This window comes from Schistocerca cancellata, chromosome 3 (genome assembly GCF_023864275.1).
Source record: "Schistocerca cancellata isolate TAMUIC-IGC-003103 chromosome 3, iqSchCanc2.1, whole genome shotgun sequence".
In the NCBI taxonomy this organism is placed as follows: Eukaryota; Metazoa; Arthropoda; class Insecta; order Orthoptera; family Acrididae; genus Schistocerca; species Schistocerca cancellata.
In genome coordinates, this window is record NC_064628.1 from 5,107,175 (window position 1) to 5,122,591 (window position 15,417).

The 15,417-nt window shown below is 39.2% G+C and overlaps 1 protein-coding gene across 1 annotated transcript in view; it reads left to right on the plus strand.

Annotated features, from left to right (window-relative positions):
• Positions 1-15,417, plus strand: part of LOC126176767 (intraflagellar transport protein 172 homolog) — a 387,842-nt gene that overhangs the window by 320,345 nt on the left and 52,080 nt on the right. The window contains exons 27-29 of the mRNA XM_049923936.1: positions 4,710-4,854; positions 11,861-12,065; positions 15,081-15,254. Coding sequence (XP_049779893.1) covers positions 4,710-4,854; positions 11,861-12,065; positions 15,081-15,254 — 524 coding nt within the window. The remainder of the gene's footprint in view (positions 1-4,709; positions 4,855-11,860; positions 12,066-15,080; positions 15,255-15,417) is intronic.

Consider the following 15,417-nt stretch of genomic DNA (forward strand, 5'->3'; position numbering starts at 1 on the left):
GTGGCTGTGATTGTGGAACTGTCACCTGCGGTATCCCACCTGTATATCAGGAAATGATTTATACCGTGCATAGTGCCCATTTGCGAAAACCTTACTCCCCCCCCCCCCCCCCCCCCCACACACACACACATTATCCATCTCCTGCAGTTCAGCTGTGATGTGAGTGGCAAAGGCACTGTCCCAATCTTCCTTGGTAGGCTAGGATTGGTTCTTGCTCATATCAGCCACTGCCTTTATATTTTGGTGGCCTCCACAAGAACATCTGTTGTTACTATTCTTCTCTTCGTGGGTGGCGGTTAATGTTGCTGGGGCTGTGGTCGTGGCTCATTGCTGGTGACTTCAGTCTCCTCTTGTGATGAAGAGTAAACCTCTACTCCGTGCTTTAAATATAGGAACGAAATGCTCTAAATACAGAAATGAAAAGCATTAGTTACATATTACCTTAAACATCCCTAAATTTTATTTACAGTTACCCACAAGCAGAGAAGAGTGGGAGCAAATTGCAAATTATGTCAAGGAAAATTGGAACTATTATAACACTATAGGATCAGTGGATGGAAAGCATATTCACATCAAATGTTCACAAGCTAGTGGCTCTCACTTCTTCAATTATAATCCCTTTGACAGCATAATTTTATTTGCCATGGTAGATGCTACCTACAAATTCATGTATGTTGATGTATGAAGTAATGGGCACGTTGGTGATGCTGGAGCATTTTCTAAAAGCAGACCATGTGTATGTCTCATTAACCGATCTGTTCTGAACATTCATGAAGGCAGAAAGCTGAGGAACACAAATATTACAACTCCAATGGTTGTTCTGTCAGAAAATGCGTTTTCTCTGAGTTATAGCATTATGTAACCATACCACTTGAAGGGAATCACTAAGGAAGAAAAAGTTTTCAGTTACAGATAGGAAGAAGACTAGTGGAAAGCAGCTTTGGCATTCTTGTCAGTCATTTTAGGATTTTTCTTATTACCATCAATCTACCTCCAGAAACAGTTACTATAATTACACAAGCTGCCTGCACACTGCACAGTTTGTTAACCAAGATGAGAAAACATATGTACACCCATCAGGAAAGAGTGTAATGTAAAATTCAAACAAATGCACTTGCCTTAATTTTTTTTTTTTTTTTTTTTTTTTCTCCTAAGATGGGTGCTCTATGTTCACTCTAAATTACACACACTCATTTGCCACTGTGGTCTGGTCCAGGAACCTGAGTAGGTGCAACCAGTTCACTTGTGGACTATAAACAGCCTGTGCACTGGATCCACTTTTGCTTTTAACCATTTGCAGTAATAATTATAAATAATGTAAATTACTTGTATGTTATGTAAACATCATTGTGTGCTTCAAGTATGTGCAGTGAAAAAAAATATGTAAAACATTTGTATGTCATGTAAATATATGTTTTACAGTGAATTAAATAAGTGTGTTGATACATACTTTTGCTTTCTTGTGAGAACAGCTTGAGTGGAAGACATTAATTTTCTTTTTTATATCATATGCCATGCACCCTGGCTGTATTTCATGGCTGATGACCTCCACAATTTTTTTTTTTGTAGCTCCACAGTCTTCTTAATCTATTTTTCTGCTCAGGATGCCTCACGTTGTAAAATGCCTCATCAGCATCATACATTTCTATTAATTTTTTAGTTTATGGCACACAACATGTTTACATGTTTACTAATGAACTACTTGTGACAGATAGCTGCAGTGATGCTAGTGCTAGAAGTGGTAACATCTCTCATTGCAGTGAACAGAAGACAAGTGACTTTTATGATCAAATCTACAACGAGGCCCTAGATTTGATCATATTTCTTTGACGACAAGCGAGCTTTGACACATTTCTCTGTTTCACCATCAAATTTCTTTGACATAAATATTTGACATATCTACTTTGACAAAGAAATATGACAGTGTAATACTGGCTAAGTCAGATGTGAATCTGCAGATGGTTCCTCTTTGGGAGGCAAACAAAATCTCTCCAAAGTTCCACTCAGCAAGTTCTGGGGGATAAGGAATTGATGTACCGTATTTACTCGAATCTAAGCCGCACTTTTTTTCCGGTTTTTGTAATCCAAAAAGCCGCCTGCGGCTTAGAATCGAGTGCAAAGCAAGAGGAAGTTCTGAAAAATGTTGGTAGGTGCCGCCACAACTAACTTCTGCCGTCAAATATATGTAGCGCTACACAGGCATGCTTAGTAGGCACAAAGGTAAATACTGGCGCCAAAACCTCCGCGTCAGTAAATAAATTAAAAAAAAAAAAAAAAGTGGAAGATGAGCTTTTTTTTCTCCGCCCCGAGTTACGACCACTGCACGTTAATTCATTATCCAATGAAGTAAATACAAATTCCTTATTGTTCATCTTCGAATGTAGCAGAATTTCAATGTACTACGAAAATCCAACATGCAAGACTGTTTGGGACGTTTGTCAATATGGCCAACTCTACTTTCTGAATTTTTTCCTACCTGTGAGAAGAGATTGTTGCTAATAGGAACCTGATGAAATGTGAATCACATGCAGTATTCTCTTCACCATAAGAATAATACGAATATCAACATTTTGTCATGTATTCTTTCATGTTTGCTGCTATCTCATTTAAATCCTGTCTGCCTAATAAACTACGAAAGTGGAATGAGACAACAGCAAACGCGGAAGAATATGTGTATCGTGTCATGTTTATATTCGTATTATTCTTATGCCTAATAGTGATACTGTCAGAAATGAAGCACGGCAACTGACTAGATTTTTAATTCTAAGATGACTAATTTCTGTGCAGAATTTGATGTACTTTAAGAAGTGGCCGCAAAGATTTTCAAACGGAGAAACATTTTCGCCTAACTCTCATTCAGAACATGTTCTATCATGCGCAGTCTATTATTTGGTTCTTGTTGATCATTAACAAAGAAAGCAACAGTGTAAGTAACAACAAATAGCAGTCTCTTGCCATTGTTTCGCTAATGAGACGATTACTCTCTCTTTTTTTTTTTGAACTGTAAGCGGCGGTAGCGCGCACAAAAGCAAGCCATGCCGCGAGCGGCGACAGGCCGTAAACACGCACTATCAGAATGCGACAAACAATGCATGACACAGTACAGTAATGCATTTTCAGCTTAGAGTGACGTAAACACCTATAACAAAGAAAACGGCACTTATCAGATCAAAGCAAAATAAGCAATCGATTCAAACCAAACGAAGCATGTGAGAAAGGAAGGGTACCCGTATAAATACGGACGGAGCGCCTGACGCATAGCAATGGCTACCTGGTAAAGCTTAACTGCTAAGCTTACCACTCGAACCAAACTACTGTAGCTGTATCGTCATTCATTCGACCTAAATTGTTTCTCATATTACAATGGACCAACTTTGTTTCGATTTGGAGGTGCGGCCTAAAACTTTACTCTCCCCTTGAATTTCGAGTCTCAAATTTCAGGTGCGGCTTAGATTCGGGACATTTTTTTTCCTTTATTTCGAGTCTCATTTTCCAGGTGCGGCTTAGATTCGAGTGCGGCTTAGATTCGAGTAAATACGGTAGTTGCCAGCAAGATGCATTTTATTTGTCTGAATCTTGGTCATTGAGGCTCGTGATCAAACGAGGAATGTCTGTGATCAGTTTCTTGTTTCTTCTTTTCCACTTCAGAAGCTGCTTTCCTGTGAATACCTTGTTGTACTATATCCAAAATTTGGTACAGGTTACTAACTGGAGTTGATCATAGACAGACTGTCTCTGTGTGTCTGGTCTTATTCAGAGCTGTATCAAATACACAAATGCTCCCTTATATTTAATAATTAAAGGCACATGATGACAACTGCTAGCCATATTTAGCTAGTACGATGCAACTATGTAAGATTTTGCTACCAGGTTATGACTTATGCTGTTAGATATTGTCAATTTTTTAATTATTGCATAATATTTACATTGAGGTATTATATTTGTACATTCTGTTAGATAATGTGAATGCTATCAAAAATAATCACTGAATAAAGTAGTTATATTGCAGCTTCCCATTTGGCACAGCTTCCTTTTAGAAAGTATTGTTCTTGTTTTTTTGGCCTCACCAGGACATCATTTGTGGGATCCTGTATGCTTCTCTGTGTTGATAATTCTTTTATGAAAACCAAACAAGTTATGCTGTGAAAATGAGTTAATATTCTATTGTTAGCCACTCTATTAAACATTTTAAAAGACTGTAAGGAATGAAATTGACTTGTAATTAAAGGCAATCTGCCTGTCTCATCTCTTATAGGTGGATGTCACTATGCGGCTCATTTAATTCTGTCAGTTAATGTCTTGAGTCATTGACTGATTACAAGGTATTCCAAAACATCACCATACTTTTTTCGAGGTAACTCATTGTCTGAGGCCAGTCATAATTTTTCAGTTTGTTTACAGAAACATAAACGCAACATGTCTGGGCCACTGAGAAAAGTTAAATGGCACATCAATGTATGTGGCACAAAAGCAACAAATACGAAAAATATGAAAATACAAGAGAGTGTCTTTGAATCTTATTAAAGTACTCAGTGTATTAAAAAAAGTGCAGTTGGAAAATTATTCATTTGAAACATCTTTATAAGATAACTTGTAGTCATGTTTTATCAATTCATTTGTTTTTATTTTGTTGTACTCAGTGTATGAAAATGAATCTTCTAACAGTTATATCATTGTATCAGTGTGTCCATACAGTGCCTCTTTTGTAGGTCCAAAATTAGTACAGGCCCAGCAATATAATTTAGCTGCTCAACTTTACTTAAATGTTGACATGATTAAGGAAGCAATAGACACCTTTATTTCTGCTGGAGAGTGGAGCAAAGCGAAGAAAATTGCAAAGGAGCTAGAGCCAATGTAAGTATATTAACTGTAAACAAAATATTAATATACTTTGCATTATTTTCTATTATGAAAAGGCCTATATTCCTAATAAATTGAAGTAGTGGCCATTACACTTTATACTAAGCAAAATAAGATAAAATAAGGTATTGAAACAGGTGTGAAAACCGTTACAACATTCAGTATTCAGTTTATTCACTATTGACCACTTACAGCGGAACAGGGTTGAACATTAAATATACAACTGAGAATATTTATTACAGTGAAATTGTTACAATTTAGTTCCTTATCTCTTAGAAACATCTTTAAGTACTAATGTCAGCCATGTTTATTTCAAATATTTCAGCTGTCTTGTAAAATGGGTGTTTGAGTAACCAATTATGGATCTTGACTTTGAAAGTATTATAGGACAATGCCCAAGCATGAATTGGAGGTTTATTAAAAGTTTTAAGCATCTTATTTTGTGGGAGTTTGCAGTCTTTGTGAGTTTGTGTCTTGGTACATCAAGATTCAGTTTGCATCTGGTTTTGTGAGGGTGTACCATGACTCTGTATTGTGAGGGTGTACCATCTCTCTGGTGCTGAATTCATTTTTTTGTTGTTGTTGTTATTGCTTATTACATAAAGCAATGCTGTGTATATGTACAGATTAATAACAGTTAATATCTGGAGCTTGATAAAGAGGGGATGGCAATTCCTTAGGTGAAACTTTGCACATCATTCTGATTACTTTTTTTTATGCCATAGGAAATGTGTGATTGAAATAAATGAAATATGCAACCTTCAGATACTCACCAGGGAATGCATCTGTCAGTTTCACATGAGATAGCTTACTCTTGTTATTCTCTTGCAGACATGCCTAATATGTTCCTCCCAGTTCAGTTTCGAAGAGGGAGAGATAGAGGAGGAGAACGTGGACAGGGAGAGGGGAGAAGGAAATGGACAGAGGAGGGGGGGAGATAGACAGGAAAAGGGGGAGGAGGAAGATACGGGCAGGGAAAGGGGGACAAGGGAGAGGGCGGAGGAGATGGACAGAGAGTGGGAGGTTGGAAGAAGTGAACAGAGAAAGGAAAATGAAGAGATGGACAGGCAGAGAGGACAGGAACAGATGGACAAAGGAGGAAGGAGTAGATGGAAGAGGGGGGAAGAGCAGTTGGAATGAGAGAGGTGCAGGAAGAGATGGTCTCTATGACAACCCTGTGTTCACTAATACCTGTATCCATTTTTATGCTCGTTGTTAACTCAGGATAATTTATTGCTAAGAGATCAAGTGTGTTTTGACAACCATTTACTATTTGCGTGTGCTTATGAACTAAATGCTCAAAATAATTTTCAGAGAATGCATTTAGCACAATTTTATGCGTACCTTCAGAATTAAACATGTATTTTCACCAACATATGGAGGGTAAATTAAAGTCACCACCAACTATAATTGTATGTTTCGAGTACATGTTTGAAATCAAACTCAAGTTTTCTTTGAACATTTCAGTAACTCTGTCATCTGAATTGGGATGTCAGTAAAAGGATCCAATTATTATTTTATTCCAGTTGCCAACAATGACCTCTGCCCATAACTCACAGGAACTATCTACTTCAATTTTGCGACAAGATAAACTACTTCTAACAGCAACAAACACACCATCACCAACCATGTTTAGCCTATCCTTTTGGAACACCGTTAGGTTCTTCGCAAAAATTTCAGCTGAGTTTATCTCTGGCTTTAGCCAGCTTTCAATGCCTGTAACAATTTGAGCATCAGTGCTTTCTATTAGCGCTTGGAGCTCTGGTACTTTCTCAACACAACAACGACAATTTACAACTGTTATACCAATGGTTCCTGTATCTACGTTCTTCCTGTGTTCGGACTGCACCCTATGTAGCTGAAGCCCTTCTTGTGTTTTCCCAAAGACCCTCTAACCTAAAAAACCGTCCAGTCCACGCCACACAGCCCATGCTACCTGTGTAGCCACCTCCTGCGAATAGTGGACACCTGATCTATTCAGCGGAACTCGAAACCTAACTACCCTTTGGTGCAAGTCGAGGAATCTGCAGCCTACACGGTAGCAGAACTGTCTGAGCCTCTGATTCAGACCCTCCACTCAGCTCTGTACCAGAGGTCCACAATTGGTCCTGTTGACTATGCTGCAAATGGTCAGCTCTGCTTTCATCTTGCAAGCAAGACTGGCAGCCTTTACCACTTCTGTTAGCAGCTCGAAACCAGAAAAAATCTCTTCTGATCCAAAGTGACACACATCATCAGTACTGACATGAGCAACCACCTGCAATTGGCTGCACCCTGTGCTCCTCATGGCATCCGGGAGGACCCGTTCCACGTCTGGAATGACTCCACCCAGTATGCACAAGAAGTGCACATTGGTTTTCTTTCCCTTCTTGGCAGACATATCCCTAAGGGGCCCCACAATGCAGTAATACCACCCTCTGTGATTATCCCGGTCTTGCAGGCTGAGAGGTTTCCTCCAAAACAGGACAGGCGACAGCATCTAGCTCAGTGACAGTGTCAGCCACAGACAAACCCCTGGGACCTGTTTGTCAGACAAATCAGGGAGGCCTTATGTGTGACTGCCTGGGAAGTCTTTCACCATCTGCTATGCCCCAGGGCAACCTCCCAATCGAACACAGGTGAGGTGTCAACCTCAGTGCGAAGAAGTAATTAGGCTGTCCACCAGTGAGGACCGATTGGAGGACTCGGATGTGCTGGGTGTCCGTTGGATTCCCATGGCCAGCCCACAACAGAGGTGCCCATCCACTGAAGCCTCAAGCTGTGTAACCAAAGCCATCATAGCCTGAAGCTGAGAGCAAAGTGCCATCAGTTTGGCTCACATCTGCACTCAACAATCGAGGTCCCTGTCCATACTAAAGACCACATGTTATTAGAGCATACAACATGGTGGGAGAAGCTTAACTTTTCCTTGGGCAATATATTGAACATTATAGCCTGTATAATTCTAAGGATACAAAGTCCTAATCAAAAAGGCTAGGAAGTTCTCATTATTATGTAGGCAACTGATATGTTGACAAACACATTTTTTAAACCACGAGTCTTAAACGAAGAAATATTATTACTTTCTTCCAAAGTCTACATTGTAATACCACCATCACTTCTATTTGAATCTGTTTCCAAACGATCTGATTGTAAATTTACGACGATAGGTTCAAGGCTTATATCCATCATCACTTCCCTGTCAAATTATTCTTTCTGAAGCTTTTCAGCATCCCGCACAGATGTGCCCATGCTACAGGTGGGATATTGTCTATTTGCCTTATGCACCAGCGATTCAGTGAATGTTATCTTGAATCCTTTTTTTCCTCCCATATAGCCTTATCTTTTGCCCAAATTAATTCCATAGGGTGACACTGACACTGACACTAACACGTGGGTAAATTCAAAACTGTGAAAACTGTGTCACCCCATTCACATGCAAGGAAGTAAAGTCTGTATGTTCTCTCACATGACTTGTATGAATTGTATAAATTAACGAGCTGCAGATCGACACAAGTCTGGTTTATACTGCGTTTAATATTTTTATTTTTATGCCAGGGAAAAATATCCTCTTTTCTGGTGTTTATATTTGGTGTTTTCTCTCTAACAGTTCAATTATAACTGGCAATGACCGATTTTGAAGCAAGGTATGACAAGAATTTGAAACACATCATGGTACTGACAGCATTCATTTCCAAATGGTAGTCACTGCTGTCTTTCTTACAAGTAAATACAAGTTTACTCTCAGAAACAAAACCGGAAGAAGAGTCAGCATGCAGAATAATTATCCGAGAACCTCTTCCTATGAAAACTTTAAAACTGCCAATAACACCACTCATTTGCCAGCAGATCTTCCTGGAATGATTCTAACTGGCCCATGTTTCGTCAAGGTAACTACCTCCTTCTCTTGTATCGTGAATCTTTACTGGTATTTGGGGTGTAGTTCGTGCTGCACCTATGTCACTTCTTTGAACTAAAGACTCTCTTCTTAACATATCAGGAACCAACGTCTTTTAATATTCTTTACATTGATGAAGCATTTACCATTGAAGCTATTTCTCTCCTGCATAACTGTAACACGTTTTTGTAATGTCGGGCATTCGTCATTCACATGGAGCACTTTAAAACATCATTGTTAAAACCATCCATTTGTGTTATTGGCTCCTTGCGATTTTGATGGTTTCTGGGCAACGCGAAACCAACTTCTTCTACGGTTCCTACAGCTCTGACACCTTTTTCGTTTACAATTCTCTTTATATTTCTCTTGCCGCCACCACATGCTTCTGGAGTCCGTTCTTTTGTCTTCAACTATTAACAGTAGGAGACCTGCTTTCAAATTCATGTTTGAAAAAGTTATAAATGCAATAAATAATCCCCCTCACCTGCTTATGAAGCACTTCACATTTATTGCTGTCACCTCGACCGTCTTCTTTCAAGTTTCTTGTTTTTGATTTTACTTCTGAGTTGTTTCCTGTCCTCAGATTATTGTTGTTGTTGTTGTTGTGGTCTTCAGTCCAGAGACTAGTTTGATGCAGCTCTCCATGTTACTCTATCCTGTGCAAGCTTCTTCATCTCCCAGTACCTACTGCAGCCTACATCCTTCTGAATCTGCTTAGTGTATTCATCTCTTGGTCTCCCTCTACGATCTTTACCCTTCATGCTGCCCTCCAGTGCTAAATTGGTGATCCCTTGATGCCTCAGAACATGTTCTATCAACCGATCCATTCTTCTAGTCAAGTTGTGCCACAAATTCCTCTTCTCCCCAATTCTATTCATTACCTCGAATTATTCTTCTGAAATTTGCAATTGTTGTAGGTGTTGCATTTCTTTCATCCATCTAGTCTTTAATTAACAATGTTAAAATTTTCTTAGTGAGTCTGTTTTCGTGCATCCTACATAGCATACTGTAAATGGGTAGATAAATCTACTTGCCAAGCCGTAGCAGGGAAACACACACACAAAAGGATTTTACTTTTACAAGTTTTCGGAGCCAGTGGCTGTGTGTTTGCCTGCCACTGCTTGGTGAGTAGATTTTTTTACCTATCCATTACATTATATTATCAATAAGTGATTATTTACATTGTTCTACATAGTATACTAGTATTTATGTACTGGTGCTGTAAAGAAGTGCGAGTAATGTGGATTATTTATAGGTGTGTGGCTGGCAGATACTTTCACCAGCAGCAATTCACACATCCTAAGTTCACACCTCTACAGTCTCTCACTACAGTTACCACTGTAACATTCTCAATTGATTTATATATTAACTCTCCTTTGAACAGTGTGATATTTACCTATTCTTTATTGAAGAAGATGGTGCAGCCTCCAACTCTGGGGAAAAGAATGCAGTGTAATACAACCATAAATAAGGTTGCCGTGTGTTCCGAAGTTTACTGGCTACGGTATATCTGGGTATTATTTTCAGGATGAAGCAATCTAGAAATGTAAGAAACTGCCTTCCTTTCCAGAAGATACAATGTAAAAACTTTTACACAAATATATATACTGTTGTCTGACATACATGTAATACTTCCAGCCAGAATCACGATTTGGAAGAGACAGATAGTTGAAGAGTTAAAAATTTGATATCAGCGTAGAGAATCATTAGAATACAGATATATGTTCATCTTTCTTTTCGTATGTATCTCTCTTCAGCACAGTGATGTTTATATTGCATCTTTGACCCACACAGTGTTCCGATGACTTACACTTACACTTTATTGCTAAACCAAAATAAGATGTATCACAATAGGGTCCATAGAGCTGTAGGTGTCTTGCACTAAATTTATCTGTGATGTTGTCTGTGTGTTCGTAGAGTTACTTTGTTGGTCGTCTGACCCTAGTTCTGTCTCAGTGAACAGTGCTGTAGGTTTTTCTAAGAGTTTTGCGTTCTTGTTTCTCCCTGTCATGAATTTTTGTCATCCCCCTTATTACTGTGGTTTCTGCTGTATACAAGGTATACTGGTAAAACAACCATGTTGTAGTGTCATAGCTTTGCATTACAAGATATTGTTTTTTTTATTTTTTATTTTAGTAAGTCCATGTTAGTATGTACTCTGTTTGCAGTTTGAATATTCTTTCTGTCCTGGAGAACGTGCGCAGTCTGGAAGGTTGGATGATTTTTCCCAAGTACATGAAGTGAGTGGCCTGTGAAATTTTTCCGTAGTGTGTTTTCTGTTTTTTTTGTTTTTTTTTTCATAGGTTATTTTGAGTCTGATTTTACAGGAGATTTCATGCAGTTTGGCTTTATCTTTGTTGTTACTTAATATAGCCACATCATCTGCAAATGCCAAGCATTTCTCTTTTCCAATTTGATTACCTTTGACCTGCTTTTCCCATTCTCTGATTTTTTTGCCAGTACGTTGTTAAACAAGGGTGAATTTTGAATGAGTTTGAAATTTCTCCCATGAATTTCACTTTTGTAGTGGTTCCTGACAAGATTTCTTGATGGTGGCTCTGGTCTTTCCATCAGCTCCTAGCTCTTCTAGGTTATCAATCAGCATTTGCCTGTCAACAGAATCATAAGATTTTTGAAATTCACAAATGTGACTGTAGTGTTCCGGCATCGTCTCATGTATAGTATGGTTTTGAGGTTCCAGATTTGTTCAATAAAGGACCTTCCTTTCCTGAATCCTGCCTGATACTCACCAATGTGTGAATCTGCTTACGGATCAAGTCAGTTCAGCAAAGTTTTAGAAAGAAATGTATAAGTTACTGGAAGAAGTGAGATTCCTGTGCAGTTGTTTGGATCTGTTTTATCTCCTTTCTGGAGGGTTGGGCGTATTAAGGTACTCTTTCATTCGTTTGGATTTTCTCTATTTTCCAGACTTCTGACATTATTCTGTTAATTTTTGGAATTTTTGATGTTATGTTTTTGCAGCCCAGCTTCCAAAATTCTGCAGTAATTCCATCTCCGCTGTTTTTAATGGTTTGATTATTTTCACTATTTTTCATCTGAGGAGGTAAGTAGATCAGCATTTGGTCCTGGTTTTAATTTAACTATATTGTCATATTTTTTCAGGTATGAGGCATATGTAGACAATCGATACAAAGACTCACTACGGAAACAGGGCCAAGCTGATCAGCTGGTGGATGTGGATATTATTGGTGCTCTTGATCTTTTAGCAGAACAAGGTCAATGGGTGCGCTGTCTTGAAACTGCCCAGCCTCATGGGGCACAAGTACTTCATAAATACGTTGCGCTGTATGCGACACAGCTTATTAAGGTACTGTTGCTTACTGTTTTACAATACCTTGTTAAAACATATGTTTAGCTATATTGTTACAAAATTACTCTGTTTTTGTTTTACAGACATAAGGCCTTGGTCCAAGGCAAAATTCTCTGGCTAACATTTTGTCTTCCAATGCAGGAGACTTCATCAGAGACTTTAATGACTGAGAAAGCAGTTAGAGACATGAACCAGCTCAGCAAGCCAAACTGGTTATTTGTATCCATGCAATGGTCAGTTTGTGACATCACCAGACCAGCGCCTATGATCATGGAATGACGCTGATGTAAGCTGTGGAGCTGTTGGCGCTGTTGGTTTTATTGAGCACTAAGGCCCACAACCAGTTTAATTTCAATCCTCCTTCTTTCTGTAGGTAGCATATAATTATTAGATCTAGCTAAAACCACAAAAACAGTTTTAACAGAAAATAAGTATTGGAATTAGATCAGTTGTGGGCCTTAGTGCTAAATAAAACAAATAACACCAACTTTTCCTCACTACAAGCTCCATAGCATATGTCGGCATGATTCCCCAGTCTGAAGCAGCAGTCTGATGACATCACGAATTGACGGTTGCGTGGGTACACACAAACAGTTCAGCCTGCTGAATTTGTTCAAGTCTGTAACTGTTTTCTGAGTTGTTAAAGCCTGTGTAGAAATCTCCGTTAATGTAAGAAGAAAGACTAGGCAGAGAATTATGCCTTGGACCATGGCCATATGCCCATAAAATAAATATCAGCAATTACACAAACACCGCCCTGCATTCCATGAGTACTCTGCTTTCTGCCTCACCTCTTTTTTGTTGTTGTTCACAGAAGGATATTTGATGCTGTTGTTCAAACAACTTACGAGAATGGAGCCTGGTGGTGTATTTGACAACTGCCAACATTTGGACAGGCGAACAGCCCGCCATTTTCAAAACACAAATGCAGTGAGAGAGTGCTGTGCAAGGAAATTTAAACATTTTGTATCCAGGGCTATTCCAGCCAAAACCCATAATATGGCTTATGGAGACTGGCAATACATATACCATTAACAACTTGCATCACCACACAATCAGAGATGACTAATGTCAGAAGTTATTGATAGTGAATATTAATTAACACTGGGTCAGCAAGTAACATTAATTCTGTCCCTGTGTTGCCTGACCACGGAGAGAACAGGATTCCAAGCGGGATTTAAGCAAAAACCTCCCTCTTTGTTTATGAAGTCAGTGCTAATTTTGATTTCAATTGCTTGCTTAATAACACAAACTCTAACGGTTTTCGGACAGCGGGGTGCAAGACTCACACATCTCTCGCAGTTGACTCATGTATTGTATGCAGCCGAACTTTTCTGAAGACTATAGCTGGTCAAGGACATTCCAAAATAGACTTCTTTTCTATTGTTGAAATTGTTCTGTACTCTCAGTACACTTTTGTGCAACTCTGTTATATTTTCATCTCCACAATAAAACAACTTCACAAGTTTCACACAAGTGTTCAACTCTCGTGAGTCAACCCCATCTTGGACCATTAGATACTAACAGATACAATTACAATATGTTTGGTTTAATAAACCCTATAAAACCAGTTCTTGCTTCTCGCAAGTCCAACACCAGAAAGTCCAATGTAAATGTCTTTCGTTCAGTACATAATTCATTTGTTCACATCAATACAGCCGTTACACCATCAAAGAATAGAGCGTGCTTGCTCCTTGTACTGGACATACAGCTTCTGTGGCGCATGCTGCAAACACTTGTCTCTGCCGATCGACTGTCACTATTGCATTATTTTCCCGATGCATGCCCATCCTGCACACAAAAACTGGCAGCGAGGTAGACACATCTCCATTCTCTCACCCTCTTACTTAAAATATTGGACGTTCAAGATGGTGGAGAACCGAGTGTCTCTAGAACCGAAATTCTCGAGGCACTACAGAACTCAATAGCTGGAATGGCATGCCATAGTCTCTGTGTTGTTATACTCCCCACATGTACCAAGGCAACGTTCTGCAGTAGGAGATTTGCTTGGCTGTTGTAAGCATGTGTGATGCTTGTACTCTATACACTTGTCCTCCATGGTCTTGTTGGTGTGACCAATGTATGACATGCCACCAATGTGTGGGATGCAGAAGAAAACTGCCTTAAGCAAACCAAGGTCATCCTTTACAAACCATGGACGGGGCCTAATTGTAATGGTGCTTTAATAATACGCTTCACTCCCTGTTCCCATAAATTATGACCAAAATTATGCTACCTGCATAAGACAAAAAGGCTGTAGACTTAGATGCTGCCGAATCGTTTTTGTCACTCGATTCACGGGTGGTCTCTGATGTATCTTTCACTATAACCGTTCTGACAAAAGGTGACTCTGAGCTAGGCTAATTCAGCTGACAAACTTTCAGAGTTGAGATGACGTAAGCCCAATGAACCAAGGTACTAAGTACCAATTTCACATTGCTGCATGTTGACAACTATCTACATGATGATCCAAGTCAGTGTGAATTGGCTTCCTGTAAAAGGCATGTTCCAACATACCACCAATCTCAATTTCTTTAACTGACATAAGAAATCCACTGAATTCCTAACTGACTTACTAATGGGATCAACAGAGTAATAAGGTGTATGCTGCATGATACATTGAGGGACTAGTATTACCAACAGTAGTACTAAGAGGAACCCCTTCGTTGTGGATCTTCAAATGCCTATATAATCTGTCACCAGTCAAAATATAAGCAATTGTAGAAGACATCACTCAGACGCATCCCAGTAAGCTGTTTGAACAACATCAGCTTACATCAGCTTAAGGGGAGATGAATACATTAAGAAACAATACGCATTTTTCTTGCTTGAATGTACAAATTTTTAGCCAAGGTTCTGTCAACAGAAGCAGTTACACCACCTTATCATGATTTCCTCTTCACAAGCTATCTTATTAGTATATGTCAGCCTTTCATGTACATCCTTAAATTACTGTTCTATTTACTCTGCATATTGATTTACTCTTCTAATATAATAATCTTTACTTCACAGGATGGGGATCCAATCAAGGCTCTCAATCTTTATATGAAGTATGAGGCACCTGCATTCACACAAAATTACAATATTTATAAACGCATAGCAATTGATATATTTAGCTTACCCGACATGATGGGGCCAGATGCATACAGCACATGGGCAAATCTGCGTAATATGCTGTTCCAGCTGGTAAGAATCTTCGACTGCACATTTCGTTCCATGAATGTTATTCAAAAGCATATCAGCGCCCCTCCTCCTATGCATAGCTTCATAGCTTCTTCTTCATCCCCCCCTCCCTCCCTCCCTGCCACCCGCCCCCCCCCCCCCCTCTCTCTCACTTTTCTCTTTGTGT